Source organism: Oncorhynchus mykiss, chromosome 2 (genome assembly GCF_013265735.2).
Source record: "Oncorhynchus mykiss isolate Arlee chromosome 2, USDA_OmykA_1.1, whole genome shotgun sequence".
Lineage (NCBI taxonomy): Eukaryota > Metazoa > Chordata > Actinopteri > Salmoniformes > Salmonidae > Oncorhynchus > Oncorhynchus mykiss.
In genome coordinates, this window is record NC_048566.1 from 66,364,054 (window position 1) to 66,384,666 (window position 20,613).

At 41.5% G+C, this 20,613-nt stretch overlaps 2 protein-coding genes across 12 annotated transcripts in view; both read left to right on the forward strand.

Moving 5' to 3' along the window:
• The first annotated feature begins 5,736 nt into the window (after window positions 1-5,736).
• LOC110494222 (diacylglycerol O-acyltransferase 1) lies at window positions 5,737-10,702 on the forward strand. Of its 7 annotated transcripts, XM_036953675.1 has the most exons (20): window positions 5,740-5,763; window positions 6,334-6,458; window positions 6,556-6,700; window positions 6,864-7,077; window positions 7,176-7,263; window positions 7,381-7,421; window positions 7,501-7,586; window positions 7,703-7,755; window positions 7,847-7,952; window positions 8,121-8,225; window positions 8,384-8,443; window positions 8,552-8,655; window positions 8,758-8,796; window positions 8,943-8,984; window positions 9,072-9,116; window positions 9,217-9,329; window positions 9,422-9,487; window positions 9,619-9,706; window positions 9,901-9,963; window positions 10,065-10,702. In XM_036953675.1, exons 4-20 carry the CDS (start codon window positions 6,947-6,949, stop codon window positions 10,239-10,241), a joined length of 1,407 nt encoding a protein of 468 aa, XP_036809570.1. In that variant the 5' UTR covers window positions 5,740-5,763; window positions 6,334-6,458; window positions 6,556-6,700; window positions 6,864-6,946; the 3' UTR covers window positions 10,242-10,702. The 7 variants fall into 7 exon arrangements, with proteins under 7 accessions (XP_036809571.1, XP_036809568.1, XP_036809572.1 ...); XM_036953676.1 differs by lacking the exon at window positions 6,556-6,700 and having other exon boundaries at window positions 5,737-5,763; window positions 6,334-6,493; XM_036953673.1 differs by having other exon boundaries at window positions 5,738-5,763; window positions 6,334-6,700.
• A 376-nt stretch (window positions 10,703-11,078) lies between these two features.
• LOC110494212 (NEDD4-like E3 ubiquitin-protein ligase WWP2) overlaps window positions 11,079-20,613 on the forward strand; it is a 47,206-nt gene continuing 37,671 nt past the window's right edge. For 3 of the 5 annotated variants that reach the window (XM_021569052.2, XM_021569091.2, XM_021569080.2), the window contains exons 1-5: window positions 11,079-11,230; window positions 12,252-12,333; window positions 13,061-13,214; window positions 13,367-13,488; window positions 13,870-14,007. In XM_021569052.2, the coding sequence (XP_021424727.2) occupies window positions 12,264-12,333; window positions 13,061-13,214; window positions 13,367-13,488; window positions 13,870-14,007 (484 nt within the window). In that variant the 5' untranslated portion in view covers window positions 11,079-11,230; window positions 12,252-12,263. Of the gene's footprint in view, window positions 11,231-11,455; window positions 11,705-11,819; window positions 11,972-12,251; window positions 12,334-13,060; window positions 13,215-13,366; window positions 13,489-13,869; window positions 14,008-20,613 lie in introns of those variants that run through there. The other 2 variants (XM_021569069.2, XM_021569060.2) reach the window with 2 other exon arrangements.

The window sequence follows — 20,613 nt, forward strand, 5'->3', positions numbered from 1 at the left end:
TGGCGTTTTCTAAACGAAGCATAAGATTGTATACTACCCAAATAAAGTACATTTCGGTTTCAATTATAAGTCCTACAAACATGATAGTACTGTTAGAAAGGTTTCAGATAAAGGTGTCAGTGACTACTGCGGATCCCAACAACCTCGGTCCCCCTGTTGGGGAATAAGTTATTTTAAAGTGTAAGTATGATATAACGTGTCAGTTACTGTTCCAAAAAGAATAAACATGCGCAAATTCCCATTGGAGCAGGGTTTGCGCAATGTGCCATTTCTTAATTTTTAGTCTTACAGAAATGATATACATATGAGGAAGTCGCGGCTGGTGGGGGGAGCTATTGGAGGATTGGCTCATTGTTATAGTTTGAATGGGTTAAACACCAAACGTGGAAACCACATGTTTGACTCCTTTCCATTTACTCCATTCCAGCCATTACAATGAGCCCACCCTCCAATTGCTACTCTCACCAGCCACCGATAGGAGAACGCTGAAGCCTCTACCTATTATCAATTTATGTAAATATATACTTTACTATTAATACTTTTGACAATTTTCACTCCACTACATTCCTAAAGAAAATAATGTGCTTTTTACTTCTTACATTTTCCCTGGCACGCAAAAGTACTGGTTACATTTTGAATGCTTAGCAGGACAGGAAAATCCCTGGTCATCCCTACTGCCTCTTATCTGGCAGACTCACTAAACACAAATGCTTCATTTGTAAATTATGTCTCAGTGTTGAACTGCCCCTGGCTATTTGGTTAGAGTGGTGGACTAGTAACCGGAAGGTTGCGAGTTCAAACCCCCGAGCTGACAAGGTACAAATCTGTCGTTCTGCCCCTGAACAGGCAGTTAACCCACTGTTCCCAGGCCGTCATTGAAAATAAGAATTTGTTCTTAACTGACTTGCCTGGTTAAATAAAGGTAAAATAAATAAATAAAATTTGTAAATGAATAAAATAAAATTGTGTCGTCTGGTTTGCTTAATATAAGGAATTTTAAATGATTTATACTTTTACTTTTGATACTTAAGTACATGTAAAACCAAATACTTTTAGACTTTTACTCAACTATTTTACTGTGTGACTTTCACTTTTACTTTAGTCATTTTCTTTTAAGGTATCTTAACTTTTACTATGAAAATTGTGTACTTTTTCCACCACTGAGTTTTAGCCACGATGCTCCTGTACTGCAAATGTCTGAGTGATGGAACATCATCATCCCGGAAACCCTATAACCACTCCAATTCGTATACTGACCCACAGATAACACAATCTGAATGGCACTCTGCACTTCCCTTTCCCACCTGGACAGAAGGAACACCTATGTGAGAATGCTGTTCATTGACTACAGCTCAGTGTTCAACACCATAGTGCCCACAAAGGTCATCAGTAAGCTAAGGACCCTGGGACTAAATACCTCCCTCTGTAACTGGATCCTGGACTTCCTCCCTCTGCAACTGGATCCTGGACTTTGTGACGGGCTGCTCCCAGGTGGTAAGGGTAGGCAACAAAACATCTGCCATGCTGGTACTCAATATGGGCGCCCCTCAGGGGTGCATGCTTATTCACATCCTGTACTCCCTGTTCACCAATAACTGTGTGGCCAAGCACAACATAAACACCATCAGTAAGTTTGCTTACGACAAAACAGTGGTAGGCCTGATCACTGGAAATGATGAGACTATAGGGAGGAGGTCAGAGACCTGGCAGTGTAGTGCCAGGACAACAACATCTCCCTCAATGTGAGCAAGACAAAGGAGCTGATCGTGGTCTACAGGAAAATGAGAGCCAAACACGACCCCATTCACATCGACAAGGCTGTAGTGGAACGGGTCGAGAGCTTCAAGTTCCTTGGTGTCCACATCAAGACAGTCGTGAAGAGAGCATGGCAACACCTATTCCCCCTCAGGAGACTGAAAAGATTTGGCATGGGTCCCCAGATCCTCAAAAAGTTTTACAGCTGCACTATCGAGGGCATCCTGACCAGTTGCATCCCCGCCTGGTATGGCAACTGCTCTGGATCCGACTGTAAGGTTCTACAGAGGGTAGTGCGTAAGACCCAGTTCATCACTGGGACCAAGCTTCCTGCCATTGATGACCTCTATACTAGGCATGTCAGAGGAAGGCCCAAAAAATTGTCATAGACTCCAGTCACCCAAGTCATAGACTGTTCTCTCTGTTACCGCATGCCAGCGGTACCGGAGTACCAAGTCTAGGTCCAAAAGGCTCCTTAACAGATTCTACCCCCAAGCCATAAGAATGCTGAACAGTTAATCAAATCGCTACCCAGACTATTTTCATAGCTACTCGCTGTTTATTATCAATGCATAGTCACTTTACCCATACCTACATGTAAATATTACCTCAACTACCTCAACTTACCTGTACCTCTGTACATAGACTCGGTACCTGTACACCCTTTATATAGCCTTGTTATGGCTATTTTATTGTAACTTTTTTACCTTAGTTTATTTAGTAAATATTTTTGTAACTCTATTTTTCTTAAAACTGCACTGTTGGTTAAGATCTTGTAACTAAGCATTTCACGGTAAGGTCTACCTGTTGTATTTGGCACATATGACAAATACAATTTGATTTGATTTTAAGTGGGGAGAAATGGCTGTGGCTCTGGTGGCTGAGGTCTCTGATGATCTTGGCCTTCCTTTTGAAGGTGTCCTGGCTTAGCTACAATCCTACCACAATACTAGTTGACAACAACTATTGCCCCTGACATGACCACTAGATTGCGCTGTAGGGCTACTACATCTAGCCACAGGTATAAACGTAAACAGACCATCAGTCCCGACCGTGTTGCCTCACCCCTATGTATTGACCATTGAGAGGCTTTGAAGCCACCTTTCAGCCATGTTGGCACTCCCCAGTAGGAGCAGTCCTTCATAGGAATCAGTGGAGAATTCTACAGTATTTCAATCAGTGGAGGCTGCTGAGAGGAAGACAGCTCGTAATAATGGCTGGAATGGAGTAAATGGAATGGTATCAAACACATGAGAAAAAAAACAAAACATTTGTTTGATACCATTCCATTTACTCCATTCTGGACATTATTATGTGCCGTCCTCCCCTCAGTAGCCTTCACTGATTTGATTAAAGGCAGACTCAGCGATATTTATTTTATGTTTAATTTCACCTTTATTTAACCAGGTTCTCATTTGCAACTGCGTCCTGGCCAAGATAAAGCATAGCAACAACACAGAGCGACACATACAACAACATAGAGTTACACATGGAATAAACAAAACATAATCAATAATACAGTAGAACAAAAGAAAACAAAAAGTCTATATACAGTGAGTGCAAATGAGGTAAGATAAGGGAGTTAAGGCAATAAATAGGTTATGGTGGCGAAGTAATTACAATATAGCAATTAAACGCTGGAATGGTAGATGTGCAGAAGATGATGCAAGTAGAGATACTGGGGTGCAAAGGAGCAAGATAAATAAATAAATAAATAGTGTATGGGGATAAGGTAGGTAGATAGATGGGCCATGTACAGGTGCAGTGATCTGTGAGCTGCTCTGACAGCTGGTGCTTAAAGTTAGTGAGGGAGATATGAGTCTCCAGCTTCAGAGATTTTTGCAGTTCATTCCAGTCATTGGCAGCAGAGAACTGGAAGAAAAGACAACCAAAGGAGGAATTGGCTTTGGGGGTGACCAGTGAGATATACCTGCTAGAGCGCGTGCTACGAGTGGGTGCTGCTATGGTGACCAGTGAGCTGAGATAAGGCGGGGCTTTACCTATCAGAGACTTGTAGACAACCTGTAGCCAGTGGGTTTGGCGACGTGTATGAAGCAAGGGCCAACCAACGAGAGCGTACAGGTTGCAATGGTGGGTAGTGTATGGGGCTTTGGTGACAAAACGGATGGCACTGTGATAGACTGCATCCAGTTTGTTGAGTAGAGTGTTGGAGGCTATTTTATAGATGACATCACCGAAGTCAAGGATCGGTAGGATGGTCAGTTTTACGAGAGTATGTTTGGCAGCATGAGTGAAGGATGCTTTGTTGCGATATAGGAAGCTGATTCTAGATGTAATTTTGGATTGGAGATGCTTAATGTGAGACTGGAAGGAGAGTTTACAGTCTAACCAGACACCTAGGTATTTGTAGTTGTCCACGTATTCAAAGTCAGAGCCGTCCAGAGTAGTGATGCTGGACAGGCGAGCAGGTGTAGGCAGTGATCGGTTGAATAGCATGCACATAGTTTTCCTTACGTTTAAGAGCAGTTGGAGGCCACGGAAGGAGAGTTGTATGGAATTGAAGCTCGTCTGGATGTTATTTAACACAGTGTCCAAAGAGGGGCCAGAAGTATACAGATTGGTGTCGTCTGCGTAGAGGTGTACCAGAGAATCACCAGCAGCAAGAGCGACATCATTGATGTATACAGAGAAGAGAGTCAGCCCGAGGATTGAACCCTGTGGCACCCCCATAGAGACAGCCAGAGGTCCGGACAACAGGCCCTCCGATTTGACACACACACTAAACTCTATCGGAGAAGTAGTTGGTAAACCAGGCGAGGCAATCATTTGAGAAACCAAGGCTGTCGAGTCTGCCAATAAGAATGTGGTGATTGACAGAGTTGAAAGCCTTGGCCAGGTCGATGAATACGGCTGCACAGTAATGTCTCTTATCGATGGCGGTTATGATGTCGTTTAGGACCTTGATCGTGGCTGAGGTGTACCCATGACCAGCTCTGAAACCAGATTGCATAGTGGAGAAGGTACGGTGGGATTCGAAATGGTCGATAATATGTTTGTTAACTTGGCTTTCGAAGACCTTAGAAAGACAGGGTAGGATAGATATAGGTCTGTAGCAGTTTGGTCTTTTGAAGAGGGGGATGACCGCGGCAGCTTTCCAATCTTTGGGAATCTCAGACGATACGAAAGAGAGGTTGAACAGGCTAGTAATAGGAGTTGCAACAATTTCTGCAGGTAATTTTAGAAAGAGAGGGTCCAGATTGTCTAGCCCGGCTGATTTGTAGGGGTCCAGAGTTTGCAGCTCTTTCAGAACATCGGCTATCTGGATTTGGGTAAAGGACTAATGGTGGGGACTTTGGCGGGTTGCTGTGGAGGGTGCCGGGGAGTTGACCGAGGCAGGAGTAGCCAGGTGGAAAGCATGGCCAGCCGTAGAGAAATGCTTATTGAAATTCTCAATTATAGTGGATTTATCGGTGGTGACAGGAGGTGCTCTTATTCTCCATGGACTTTACAGAACCTTTTTTAGTTAGTACTACATGATGCAAATTTCTGCTTGAAAAAGCTAGCCTTAGCTTTCCTAACTGCCTGTGTATATTTGTTCCTAACTTCCCTGAAAAGTTGCATATGACGGGGGCTAATCGATGCTAATGCAGAACACCACAGGATGTTTTTGTGCTGGTCAAGGGCAGACAGGTCTGGAGTGAACCAAGGACTATATCTATTCCTAGTTCTACAATTTTTTGAATGGGGCATGCTTATTTAAGATGGTGAGGAAGGCACTTTTAAAGAAAAGCCAGGCATCATCTACTGACGGGATGAGGTCAATGTCATTCCAGGAAACCCCGGCCAGGTCAATTAGAAAGGCCTGCTCGCAGAAGTTTTTTAAGGTGCGTTTGACAGTGATGAGTGGAGGCCGTTTGACCTTTGACCCATTATGGATGCAGGCAATGAGGCAGTGATCTTGATTGAAAACAGGTGTATTTGGAGGGTGAGTTAGTTAGGATTACATCTATGAGGGTGCCCGTGTTTACGGATTTGGAGCCGTACCGGGTAGGTTCATTGATCATTTGTGTGAGATTGAGGACATCAAGCTTGGATTGTAAAGGTAGATATGATGTAGACGCAAAGAGTAAACATCATAGTGGGTCAATTTCTGCAACAACTAAGAGTGTTGAATGGCAAGGCTCCACTTCTACGCTATTTTGGTCCCGTGGCTACCACGCTCTAACAGCCTGAAGCAAACCCATGCGCGTGCGCAGTGACTGTGTCTTGCATCTGGCTTATTTCAATATCTGCGGTGCTGCTGGTGGCAATGTCATTTCGCTGAGTCTACCTTTAAATGTTTCAAGGACAAAATTACATGTATTTAAGTTTTTTTATTTTTATTATTGTTGTATGGGAGACCGAAACATTCGTGATCTAAATATATATATATATATATATATATATATATATATATATATATATATATATATATATATATATATATATATATATATATATATATATTACACACACTTTAAGGTTTGTGTTATTTTACATTTTTTATGTTTAGCTCACATAATATAATAAAAAAATATGCATTAAGGTGTCTGTAATATAATAAATGCATTTCTATAGCTTCCAAAATATTTTTTTCAACGGTGGAGGGAGGACTTCAGATGGAGGCACGCTGGCTTTAACACATCATTGGTCCCGACAAACTGTACCATCTGCATCATGATGACTTGCACGCTAACGGAATGGTGCGTGGATCGTGAACATGCAGAAAAATGGAGACGTGAGATGAGTAGATATTCATGTTCAAATGATTGCCAATATGTTTTCCACATTTCTTTGTAGAAAGATCATCAATTCGAGGCAATTGATGTCAGGTCAGAACCGACTATTATTGCATGATATCAGTCATAAAAACAGCAACAATGTTGCGACAGAGACGAGGAGCAACAATATTGCGTTTGTTGAACGCTGCCTCGTAATCTACAAGGTGGGGGTGGCTCATGTGCAATTTATTTTAAAGCCTAATAACTCACTATATAGTAAAATGAATGAACATTTGTTTTTTTTAATACCTTTGTCATTTTTACATTTATGAAGATTATAGCAATGCTTGCAAGTTGCAACAAGACAATCTCTGCTTTTTGTTTCAGATAGAGAAGTTGATGTGGATATCTTGATGTGCCTTTTCAACTTTGTCTGATGTACTGATGACACCATCAACACAGAGGCTGAGATGTCTGCAGCAGAACCAGAGGCCTGTGCCCTCTCCTCTTCTTCACTTGATGTGAAAGAGAAATGTCAGTACTATGGCAATTCTAGCTCTGATCCTCCCACTGAACCACATCCAGACATGGACATGTTCTGGTACACATTCATATTAAACCTATATCTCTAAATCTCCAGATATTCCCATGATTGAATTGTTATTGACTGAATATGTTGATGTCATTTTGTCACTGCAGCTGTCACAGTGTCCAGGATTCCTTACTGAGCTCTGACAGCCGCTTCACAAACTATAGAGGGATTCTCAACTGGATCATTATCCTTCTGGTGAGTCATTCTCTCTGGATACTAAATGTGATCCTACTAAATGTGATCAAGTTCTATACGCTATGCAGGGAAAGAGAAGAGACCAATATTGTTGTATTTTGTGTGTTGTTTTTTCAGATCTTGACCCATGCTCACCTGTTCCTGGATAACTTTATACAGTGAGTACACACACGGACACACACTCAATTAGCAATGAATGTGTTTTATTTTTTCTCTGACATACCCTCATCTGAACAGACATGGCTTCTTGATTGACTTGAGGAAAGTCTTGGAGCACCTTATGGAGGACCATTACAACTGGCCGTCTGTCAACCTCATACTGGGTGAGGCTTTGTCACCACTGCACTATTGTCAGCTTAACCAACTGCACAAGGAATATACTGTTAATGAATTTGAGTAATAAACTCACTCATCCTTCATGCTTCTCTCACCTTTGCAGCTGCCAATATGTTTGCTATTGCTGCTCTGCTACTTGAGAGGTGTCTGGATAAGGTGAGACAGTTCTACCCTTGGCTTTTCAAATAAGAGAGGCTAGGCTATGTGGACTGTCTCACAAAGGTTGATATGTGGGTGTTGATTCTAGGGAACACTATCCCCAAGTGCAGGGCACTGTTTACACCTGGGGAACCTGGGATTACTAACACTTTTCCCTGCTGTCATCATTCTATATGATACTTCAATATCAACAGGTAAATACCGCAAGTATGATCTGCACAGATATTGACCTGTACCTGAAATTCCAGGTTGTTATGGCTCCATTGCAATAGAGTATATTTAGCTTTGTGTGGATGTGCAACCTCAATTTAAGATGATGACTCACCCTGTCTGGTGAAACTGTTTCACTATCTGCCTATCAGGGGGAGCATATTTCTCACTCTGGACCTACACTGTTCTTGGGCTCAAGCTTTATTCTTACCAAGAAACCAACAGTTGGTATCGTCAGGGGTCTGTTCCATCTCCAGGTATGTCAGTGGGAACCGTTTTGTTTTTCCTTCGTGGCTGCAGTTACCGCTGGTTGATTTCCTGCAGTTATCACTAATTGTAATTACTGCTTAGGCTGAAGATAATTCCTCTGTTGTTTGGATTTCTGGTGTGGTGAATATCTGTATCTGTTTTCCAGGAACGGACAAGTGTGTATTACATGAGACAAAAAAACATATAGAACACCTACCTATTAAAGGTGAGAACGTCATTCTTTCTCACGCGTAATGGCTTGTGCACAATTTCTGCCTGTCTAGTTGTAGACTAAGAACACATAGACAGTTAATGACATTGTTCTCTCTGTCAGACCTTTACTACTTTCTCCTGGCGCCCACTTTATGCTACCAGCGAAACTTCCCCTTCACACCGAGGGTCCGCATCAACGTTCTTTGTAAGACGCTGATAGAAATGGTGAGATAAAACCTCACCCACACAATACCTATCCTGTGTAATTATAATGTTAAATGTTAATATGCATTGATTATCCATCTTATTTTGGGCCTCTACTTTCAGGTGGTCCTTACTCAAATTATTGTGGGAGTTGTGCAGCAGGTGATACGTTTTAACTTCTAGGTTTGGTATTCAATTATCCTTCTGTTTGCAAGTCTATCCTTCTATCTAGAATTAATTTTGAAATAGCTTTATCTTTGTTACCCATTGTAATTCTATTCCATGCGTACCTTTTGTTTTCCTATCAGTGGATTGAACCCATCTTCCAGAGATCAGAAAACTCCTTCTCTGTGAGTGAAAGCAATATCCCCTTTTCATCAAAAATGTAATGATATAATGATCTCACATTATTTCCTCTGACTTTTCCTTTCCTCTAGAATATGGACATCACTACCAGGGTGGAGCACTTGATGGAGCTTGTGGTAAGCATGTTTGTGTTTTAGGGTAGTGGAGCATTATTAGTATGTTTTGGTGGTATCAAACAATAGCCGTGTCAATAAAGAGGTGCAATTTCCTTTACAGGCTCCCAACCACTTCTTGTGGCTGATGTTCTCTTTCCTGTTTTCTCACTCCTACCTGAACTTCTGTGCTGAACTGTTGTGCTTTGGAGACCGCCATTTCTATGGGGATTGGTGGTCTGTTATATCCTAATCCTTCATTTTGGATGATCCACTTGTATGTGTTTATGTGTAACATATGTTTAATAGATTCATATTTTCATCTGCAGGAATGCTAAAACACTCAAATGTTTTTGGGGGAATTGGAATATTCCTCTTCATAAGTGGCGCTACAGGTAGTAGTGACCCTTGACACCTAAGTAGACTTTTCCCATTCTCTCTCAGAAGAGGTATGGACTGTGTGTGTAAAACTAACTTCTATCACTTTTTATCCCTCGCTATCTCTGTCTCTTTCTCTGACATAAAGACACTTGTATACACCACTACTGAAAAAGAGGGTGTCACAAAAGCAAGCAGATCTGCTGGTCTTCCTGATGTCAGCTGCCCTTTGCGAGGTAGGACTGGTCATAGTAGGACTGGTTGTTGTTGTTGTTGTTATTATGGTGTAGATGGGTGAGTACAATCAGTTCAGTTATCCTGTGCGAAATAATGATTAGTTGCTAACTGCTTAAAGCTGTCCCCTGTGCTACTAAGAGACAATCCATGGTAATGGGTAATGTATTTACATTTAGTTTTTTGTTCCTTGCAGTATGTCATTGCTCTGCCCTTACACAGCTGTCGTCTATGGATCTTCTTCATGATGATCTTTGAGGTGAGGGAAACTGAAATACCATCAAGTATATACTGTATGTGTTTATGCAGTGTGTGTGTGAACATGCATGTGAACTCCTCCCTCTTTTTCCCCTGTCCCAGCTCCTGGTAGATGTTTACCTTGGAGACTATTTCAAGGGTAACTATGGCAATGGGCTGGTGTGGCTGTGCTTTCTACTGGGTCCTCCCCTGGCTATGATGACCTATTTCCATGACCACTACATGAGTCACCATGGCCAACATCCTCCTGGACTGTCCGTTGCTGAGTGTTTGTCATGATCACTGTCGTATACACAATTGGATATAGCACTTTCGGATACCTTTGATAAGACTTATGTCCAGCAATGGACCATTTGTAGGGACAGTTGGCATATCAGACAAATTGTTCCCATTTTTGTTGAAAAACTCAAGAAATTAACACCTTCACAGCTATTCATAATGCTTTTGAATTTGAACAATCAGTGGATACGTCATGTAATGAATGATATGACTCAACCTCACATGAAAGATATGGCTGCTTATTCACTGTATATCAACAAATGGTTTTGGTTCACCCAATGTTACTGTAAGTTTATGGATTATAGCCAATTTATTTCAGACAACATTAACTGCTGGGTGAAAATATTGGTGAACCACAACATGTTGAATTGAAGCACTGTTTGAAATATGTAGCTTCCAATTGTTGTTACTCAGTATGGGGAAATGTGCTTTTAAATAAACAGCATTTGAAGCTTTGTTATCTTTGGTTTATTAAAGGGGCAGTCAGCAGTTGCTACATACATTTTTGAACTTGTAAATTCATGAAATGTACCCATTGATTCTTGAAGAATATAATTTATAAAATATAACTTATAAATGCCTCATGAGCTTAGTTCAACTGTACCCCATCAGAACCGAAAATATAAGCTTGTTTTACTCCAATATTTGTAAACAAAGTAAATGTAATAATAAAAAAAACCCTATTTAGCATGGTTAGATGTATAATGTTGATATCATGGATGGTCAGTCCTTGCATCCATAGCTCTGTCTATGAATTTATTTGAACGTGGTTACATTTCTCCATCCCCATGTCCTCAGTTATGTACCAAAACGAGTGGGGATACAGCGTTAACTGCTGTAAAGCCGTCAGATACTGTACATGTGTTTGCATGTTGTGAACCACAATTCAATGCGCTGGCCATTAACGAGAATCACGTGACCCCGTCATTGAGGCAGGCGGAAATGAAAGTTAACTAGCTAGTTGAACCAGCGGACCACAGCTAAAAAAGGTAATTACGCTAAAATTAACTAAATACGTTACCAACATTGTCAAGTAATATAGTATTGTTGAATACATTGCTTAAATAGTACACATATCCATCTACGTTTACGAGAAAATGTGACAATTATCTTGTCCTTATGCTGACAACAAAGCTGTTCACTAGCTTGCTAGGAGCTATCATCAATCTTCCGTGTTTTGTTTTTGAGTGCAGGATATTTAAATACGGAGCCAATGAGCCAATTTGAGTTACTGATATGTAGCTACAGTTAATCGATACGTTTAGCGACCTAGTAGTTTGCAGCAAATGCGATGTCTCACCTTGGAACTAGTTCGCTACATCTCTTACAGGCAGTAAATGTTGATGTTCTCGTCTTGTCGGTTTCGTTGGGTTACGCTGTTTACTAGTAACGTTAGATAGCTACGGCTAACCGATCCGCTAGCTATATGCTTTCATAGTCGACATCAGTGATGCAATTACAAGGTGATTCACAAGGACTCGGCCACGACCCAAGTTATTGGCTAAGAGATAGCAAACCTTATCAGACTAGCTAACCGTCTCTTCGATGATGTATGTGATAGCTAGCAAGGAGTTTGCTTTGCTGGACGGAGGACGTGTATTTTAAGACGTGATAACACCCAGATATGAGTCGAAACTATTCGAGCTACTACTGTCTACTATGCTAGCTAGATATGTAGAGGAAATACAATCCACTGCCAGTTGTCGTTGTGCCAGACAGTTCTTTCCAAGGTGATGAAGCTGAGGTGCCTAGATAGCTAGTATATGATCATTTGGCTGTAGTAGTGTAGATGGCATTGGCATGATATTGTTGGCTAGTTCATGTCTGTTGTAAGGATTCACTGAGACATGCTATTTTACTATGTATGTTGTTGTTTACGTTGTGGATGGTACACAGGGGAAATGCATAACTCATTGTTTTGAATTGCAGTCTGTGATTTAGGCCTACTTTACAGTTTGCCTTCATGTTGGTTATGTGTGTTCTCTGATTGTGCCTGTGTGTGTGTCTCAGGGCTGTGATGTCATGGCAGCTGCCAGCGTGACAAGACCTGGCAATGTCCAGACCACAGAAAAATCACAGTTGACCTTGAAAGGTAATAATCAATATGAAACTTTTAATTCCTCTCATCTATCACCTTCTATTGTAACCTACTCTAATACTCATCCTCCTCTTCCCTATGTATGTCTGACAATTTCTCTCATGCCAACCACCCCCAGCTCTTTTCATCATCCATTGTTATTCCAGTTTCCCATTTGCTCTCCCTGCCATTTATTCCCTCCATTTTGCTCTCTTTTCCCTCAGTGAATTGTTCATGAACTACTAATATGTCACTCATCACTCGCTCCCCCTCTTGTATAATATCAGATAAAACAGGTTTAATTCACCTTGACAGTTTAAAACTATTGGAAGATTTCTGGTCTATTGAAAAGATACAGCAGTAGCCTAACAGTTATTCGGCGCATGTTTTCCTTAGCGGATATTTAATTAAGTTCAAAGTTCATTCTGACATGGATAGGCAGACAGTTGTGACATTTCGAAGGCCAAGTGAGTATCACAGTAATATGGAACAATCAACAACTAATTTATTAACAGAACATGCAATCCAAGGGGCAATATCCACCTTGTTTTGCATGTATCAGCTAGAGGGCGATATTTGCATTTTTGTGTTTTCTTGCCATACATACAGTTACAAATGCAGAGTAGCTGTAATAAGAATGTTTTAATGGTTGATCAGAGTTCGGTGTACCACAGTCATTCAATGGTCTCTTTTTGTCATTTGCATATATGTTCATCAATTGTAATTTTTTTTCTTGCCGCAGTGGTCTCAGCAAAGCCTCAGTCACCTAAGCTGCCCACCCGTTCCAGACTCAGCTCTTTTGTGGAGGTGACTGCCGATGGCCTGTCTAGTGAAACCAAGAAAACAGGAAAACGCACTGGACACCTTGAGTTACAGTGGAACGAGGACCTCACCCTGTGAGCAACCCCCCCCCCCCCCCCCCCCCCCCCACCTTCTCTCAATTCTGACACAACATGCCAATGCTATGCCGCTGTCCAGTAATACCACATGAATGTGTAATGTAGGTTTTTCTGTCTGCGTAGCTGATTTTGACTTGTGTGTTGTGTAGGAATGTGACGCCTCAGAGCCACTTAGATCTGAAGTTGTGGAGCTGCCACACCTTGAGGAAGGAGTTGCTGGGAAGTGCCACCATTGACCTGCTTGACACCCTGCGTACACATGATGGCAAGAGTAAGACAATAAGACAATAAAAGTGTATTTTTAAAGTTGTTTTAATTTTTATGTAGGCATATGTTCATGGATTGTTAATATGATTCCTAGTCATGCAACTAAAGTAGTCTTTCCAGTTGAAAATATTTGAGGTTATCCTCTTCAGAAATGAAGGGTCAAATTTACACTTGTGAAACAGACTCTCTCAGGATGTGTTTTTATACAAACATGTAAGAAGAAGAGAGAAAGAACTTTGGTTGCCTTTACGCAATTGATAGAGCACATCTTATCATCTCTTTACTCGCCCTAATCCTTCATTTTCTTTCTCCTTCATTTTCTCTTTCTTCACACTCTCCTCCATCTATCCCTCCCTCCATTCCACACTCCCCACTTTCCCTCCAGTGGAGAATCTGCAGCTCAGTCTGGTCTTGCAGACAGAGAACAAAGGCTCAGTTGTAGCAGGAGGCGAGCTGAACGTCTGTCTGGACGGCCTGGTTGTTGATCTGGGATCTTTGCCCAATGGCAGCACAGCAACAGACAGTGAGTCCCGCCTTACAACCCACATTCTCACACACACACACACGTTAACACTTACAAAAAAGTACACACTATTCTTAATGCAAACAAAATGCTCCCACACACACTTTCACTCTTTCTTGCATTTTCTCTCTCTCTTGGTCTCTGGTATATATTCACACTCATTACATTTAGTGACATGTTTGTGGTTACTTATATTTGTTCTTTTTCAGACTCCACCCAAACGAAAAGTGGGGCTCATTTGGAAAAAGCCAAAGAGTTTTTACTTTGAAAGTGTGGTGGTCTCAAATGTGATGGAATGAGTTTTTTGAGCCATCTTTGCTCGTGTGCAAGTTTGCACACAGTCTTTCATGGGTTTTGGCAGTCTTTCACATGTTTTGAAACATGTGGACAGAAATACTGGGGAGAACTATCTCTGTTTGACCACTTTCCACACTTTCTTGTAGGCCTAGTTGATACTCTTGCTTAACATTCACTAGGCATATAACTTGTGGACACACTAACAGAATTAGATTTCAACAACAGTAACGGACCTGTCAATAGTTGACTACACGTATCCAAACAAGGGGTGGAAATAGAGCCCAAACAGCAGACAAACTTTTGTAAGACAAAGATTGGGCTTTTGACAAAGATTGGGCTTTCCTCTAGAATAGTTTTTAATGAATAACAACCCATTAAACTTATTTATAGGGGTTACTTGAGTTTCCCAGTTCATGCATCTCCCATCTTTGTATAAAACAACACACAAGCCTTTTCATACTGAATCACAGAGCCAGAGTGTTTCCTAGTGAATGAGCACCGCACAAGTCAGGGTTGGGTCTCTGAGCATATGGTTCATAAATGTGTCTCTGTGTGTTTTATACATATCTAAACATGTGTGCATGAACATTAATATTGTTCTTAAAGCGATGAATAAGCTTCACATCCTCTTCCTTTTGGATCTGTTACATTGGTGTTCTCCAAGCACTGTTTCACACACGCACGACATCATCACGCACAGCCATGCACACTTACGCACATGCTTGGGAGTACTTATGTGTAATTTGTTTCTCAGACTTGCGTAATTGAGTCTTATTTCTGTGAGCTGTGCAGGACAATCAACTCCTGTGATCCAGGACTGGGGGGGGGGGGGGGGGGGAATAGGTGTATTAAGGCAAAGAAATGTGCTTTCTGATGTCATAATGGTCTTGTTTGTTGGGGACGGTTGTTAGTGAATAGAGGTCTTGAGTGTGCCCTCTGAGGTCAGATTTTTTTTTTGGGGGGGGGATGTTTTTTCGGGGATGTATGAAGGTCTGGAGTGTGTGCTCTCTGGCAGGTTAGTGTATAAAGGTTCAAGTGTGTGCCCTGTTGCTGGGGGAAGGTGTATTAAGACCCTCTGTGTTCTCTCTGAAGGCAGCTCTGTTACTTTAGTGTTTTAAATCATTTCCCCTGGCAGATTTTCTTTTGACACGCTGACATACACTGCCACCATAAACAGGCCTTTGTGCTGCAGCCAGTAAAAAAACACTTAGGCCAGACAGTACTCACCTTTATGTACAGTGGGGTCTGAAATAGATACCTGTGATAAAGATGAGCAAAAACTTACTGGATAAAATGCATATTTAAAATACTGAGCTACGTGTAACTGCCAAAATAAAGGATACGCCAACATAGTGTCTTAATAGGGTGTTAGGCCACGACGAACCAGAACAGCTTCAATGCATCGTGGCATAGATTCTACAAGGGTCTGGAACTCTATTGGAGGGATGCAACACCATTCTTCCATGAGGTGTTTTGTTGATGGGGTGGAAAACACTTGTCTCAGGAGCGGCTCCAAAATCTCCCATAAGTGTTAAATCCGGCTGTGATCTGGTGACTGAGATGGCATATGGTTTACATCGTTTTTGTACTCATCAAACCAATCAGTGACCACTTGTGCCCTATGGATTGGGGCATAGTCATGGTAGCCAGAATAATGGCCTGGCAAGCATTTTTATACATGACCCTAAGCATAATGGAGTCTTATGATAGGGAAACATTTAGATTTCTGCCTAAATAGACATACCCAAGCATACATTATTTTCAAGAGATGGCTATAAACAATTATTGGTAATGTTGCATCGTTTTAGAAAGATCGGGAACTCACCTTTTTCAAGTAGTAGGACTTGGAATGACTAAGATGCTTTCTAAATATAGTAGCAATCAAATAATTAACAACTTATGATAAGGTTTCACATTTCTTATAACTGTAAAATAAATATGATCATACTTAGTGACAGTACAATATTGGCACTATTTCATACAACTGACAAAATATAATTTTCTCCTTAACATCCACTGAGTGGTGCAGAGACACCATTCACATGTGTGCAGACTCGTTACAACTTCAGCTTTAAGCACAAAGTGATTCTGTCCGTCTGTGAGAAAGTGGTCTTGTTTCAATGCTATGAAATTATTTTAGTATTTCTTCATGTTAAGAACTCTAAATCTTCCTGTAGGTTTTCACCCCAACCCCAGTTGTAACTAACCTGGTTCAGCTTATCAACCAGCTAATTATTAGAATCAGGTGTGCTAGATTAGGTTTGGAGCGAAACCCTACAGGACAGTAGTTCCCCATGAACAGGGTTGGAGAGCTCTGCGCAAGACTGTCAGATGGGGCTTACTGCCACTATAAGGCGCGGGAACCTTATAGTGCACGAGTGCTTTATACAATGTATTCGCGAAGTATTCAGACCCCTTCCCCTTTTCCACATTTTGTTACGTTGCAAACATATTATAAAATGTATTACCCCATAATGATAAAGCAAAAACAGGTTTTTAGAAATCTTTGCAAATCTATTAAAAACAGAAATCCCTATTTACATAACTATTCAGACCCTTTGCTATGAGACTCAAAATTGGGCTCAGGTGCATCCTGTTTCCATTGCTGATCCTTGAGATGTTTCTACAACTTGATTGGAGTCTCCCTGTGGTAAATTCAATTGATTGGGCATGATTTGGAAAGGCACACATCTGTCTATATAAGGTCCAACAGTTGACAGTGCCTGTCAGAGTAAAAACCAAGCCTGAGGTTCAACCTGAGGTTGAAGGAGTTGTCCATATAGCGCGGAGACAGGATTGTGTCGAGGTACAGATCTGGGGAAGGGTACCTAAACATTTGTGCAGCATTGAAGGTCCCCAAGAACACATTGGACTCTCATTCTTAAATGGAAGAAGTTTGGAACCCCCAATACTCTTCCTAGAGCTGGCTGCTTGGCCAACCTGAGCAATCGGGGGAGAAGGGTCTTGGTCAGGGAGGTGACCAAGAACACGGTGGTCACTCTGACAGAGCCCCAGAGTTCCTCTGTGGAGATGGGAGAACCTTCCAGAGGGACAACCATCTCTGCAGTGCTTCACCAATCAGGCCTTCATGGTAGTGTGGCCAGACAAATCACTCCTCAGTAAAGGCACATGACAGCCCACTTGGAGTTTGTCAAAAGGCACCTAAAGGACTCTCAGACCATGAGAAACAAGATTCTATGGTCTGATAAAACCAAGATTGAACTCTTTGGCCTGAATACCAAGCAATACCAAGTCTGGAGGAAACCTGGCACCGTCCCTATGGTAAAGCATGGTGGTGGCAGCATCATGCTGTGGGGATGTTTTTCAGCGGCAGGGACTGGGAGACTAGTCAGGATCGAGGGAAAAGTGAACGGAGCAAAGTACAGAGAGATCCTTGATGAAAACCTGCTCCAGAGTGCGCTGTACCTCAGACTGGGGCGAAGGTTCACCTTTCAACAGGACAATGAACTTAAGCACACACCCAAGACAATGCAGGAGTGGCATCAGGACAATTGTCTGAATGTCCTTGAGTGGCCCAGCCAGAGCCCGGACTTGAACCCGATCAAACATCTCTGAAGAGACCTGAAAATAGATGTGCAGTTACACTCCCCATCCAACCTGACAGAGCTTGAGAGGATCTGCAGAAAATAATGAGAGAAACTCCCCAAATGCATTTGTACCAAGCTTGTAGCATCACACCCAAGAAGACCTGGACTATAATCGCTGCCAAAGGTGATTCAACAAAGTACTGAGTAAAGGGTCTGAATTCTTATGTAAATGTGATTTCAGTTTTTCAGCAGAAATGTGTAAAAACCTGTTTTTGTTTCATCCTTATGGGGTATTGTGTGTAGATTGATGAGTGGGAATGTAATACATTTTAGAATAAGGCTGTAATGTAACAAAATGTGGATAAAGTCAAGTTGTCTGAATACTTTCCGAATACACTGAACACCAAGATGTCAGTTGGAACTGGTCCAGAACCACTCATAGTCCCCCATATGGGGGACTTAACATTTTAAGACTCAGTAACCACACTTTCAAAACACTTTGTAACCCTCATTTACTTAAGTGTTACCATTATTTTGGCAGTTGCCTGAATATTGAGACATTATATTATTTTATACTAATACAATTGCTCAGAGAAAGAGAATTTGTTTAACAGGTAATACTTTTTTCTCTCAAAGGTTGGGGTCAAAATCAATGACACCAATACCTTTCAATTCCTCACCTTATGAGGATAATGGCACCGAACCTTTTTCTAAACTGTTTAACGAGTTGGAGAACATGTTGGGAGGGATCTTGGACCATTCCTCCATACAGAATCCTTCCAGATCCTTGATATCCATCGTCTGCGCTTATGGACTGCCCTCTTCAATTCAAACCACATGTTTTCAATGGGGGTTCAAGTTCGGAGACTGAGATGGCCATTGCAAAATGTTGATTTTTGTGGCCAATTAACAATTTCTTTCTGGATTTTGAAGTGTCCTTGGGGCTATTGCCTTGCATGCAGATTCACTTGCGGCCAAGTTTCAGCCTCCTGGTAGAGGTAACAAGGTTTTATGGCTAAAATGTCCCGGTACTGGGTAAAGTTCATGATGCCATTGACCTAAACAAGGGCCACAGGATCAGTGGTAGCAAAATAGCCCCATAACATCAAAGATCCACCACCACATTTTAAAGTAGATATGGGGTTATTTTCTGCTCATGCGTTCTGCTGGTGTGCGTGGCCAAAGAGCTCTATTTTCATGTATGGTTTAATAGTCTAAGATCCCGCCAAATGTGTTCTCCAACTATTTTATACAGTCATTTTTTTCTCATCTTTATCAAGGGTGTCAATCATTTCGGATCCCACTATATATAATGGAAACACCAGGCTGAATCACATCCGTGATTGGGAGTCCCACGGGGCGGCTCACAATTGGCCCAGTGTTGTCCAGGTTTGGCCGGGGTAGGCCGTCCATTGTAAATAAGAATTTGTTCTTAACCTGTCTAGGACTGGGGAACCCCTCGCCAACAGCAAATTAAATTGCAGGGCACCAAATACAAATCAACAGATCTCAAATCAAATCTCTCAAACCTACAACTATTAGGCACCATTTTAAAGATACAATTCTCATTAAAACCTTTACTGACTCCCCATCCCGCATGCGGGAGCGTAATCATCGCCTGAAACTAATTAGCATAACGCAACGGACATAAATATCCCTAGAAGATATTCCTATTCATGAAAATCACAAATGAAATATATTGAGACACAGCTTAGACTTTTGTTAATCACCCTGTCATCTCAGATTTTCCAAATATGCTTTACAGCCAAAGCTAGACAAGCATTTGTGTAAGTTTATCGATAGCCTAGCATAGCATTTTGTCCAGCTAGCAGCAGGTAACTTGGTCATGGAAATCAGAAAAGCAGTCAAATTAAATCGTTTACCTTTGATGAGCTTTGGATGTTTTCACTCGCGAGACTCCCAGGTAGATAGCCAAAGTTAACTTTTTCCCAAAATATTATTTTTGTAGGCGAAATAGCTCCGTTTGTTCTTCACGTTTGGCTGAGAAATCGGCCAGAAATTGCAGTCACGAAAACGGCGAAAAATATTCCAAAATAGCTCCATAATATCGACAGAAACATGGCAAACGTTGTTTCTAATCAATCCTCAAGGTGTTTTTCTAATATCTATTCGATAATATATCCGTTGAGACAATTAGTTTTTCAGTAGGACCGATTGGAGTAATGGCTACCTCTGTATTTTATGCGAGAGTCACCCTGGGAGTCATCAGGTGACCACTTGCGCAATGTAGCCGCCTACGGCTATTCTTCAACATAAATGCGTAAAACTACGTCACAATGCTGTAGACACCTTGAGGAATACGTAGAAAGCGTAAGCTAGTTGATGGCACATTCACAGCTCAATAGGGACTCATTGGAACGCAGCGCTTTCAAAATATGGGGCACTTCCGGATTGAATTTTTCTCAGGCTTTCGCCTGCAACATCAGTTCTGTTATACTCAGACAATATCTTTACAGTTTTGGAAACGTTAGTGTTTTCCATCCAAAGCTGTCAATTATATGCATATTCTAGCATCTTGTCCTGACAAAATATCTAGAGTCGCAACAGGTTAATCCAGCCACAGTGTCTGATTTTCAAAAATGCTTTACAGCGAAAACTCCACACGGTTATGTTAGGTCACCACCAACTCACATAAAAACCCAGCCATTTTTCCAGCCAAAGAGAGGAGTCACAAAATGCACAAATGGAGATAAAATTAATCACTAACCTTTGACGATCTTCATCAGATGACACTCATAGG

Coding starts and splice junctions, on each gene's coding strand:
- LOC110494222 (XM_036953676.1), top strand. CDS start 6,947: ATGTCTGCAGCAGAACCAGAGGCCTGTGCCCTCTCCTCTTCTTCACTT. Junction 7,078..7,175: donor CCAGACATGGACATGTTCTG/GTACACATTCAT, acceptor TTGTCACTGCAG/CTGTCACAGTGTCCAGGATT. Junction 8,444..8,551: donor AGAACACCTACCTATTAAAG/GTGAGAACGTCA, acceptor TCTCTCTGTCAG/ACCTTTACTACTTTCTCCTG.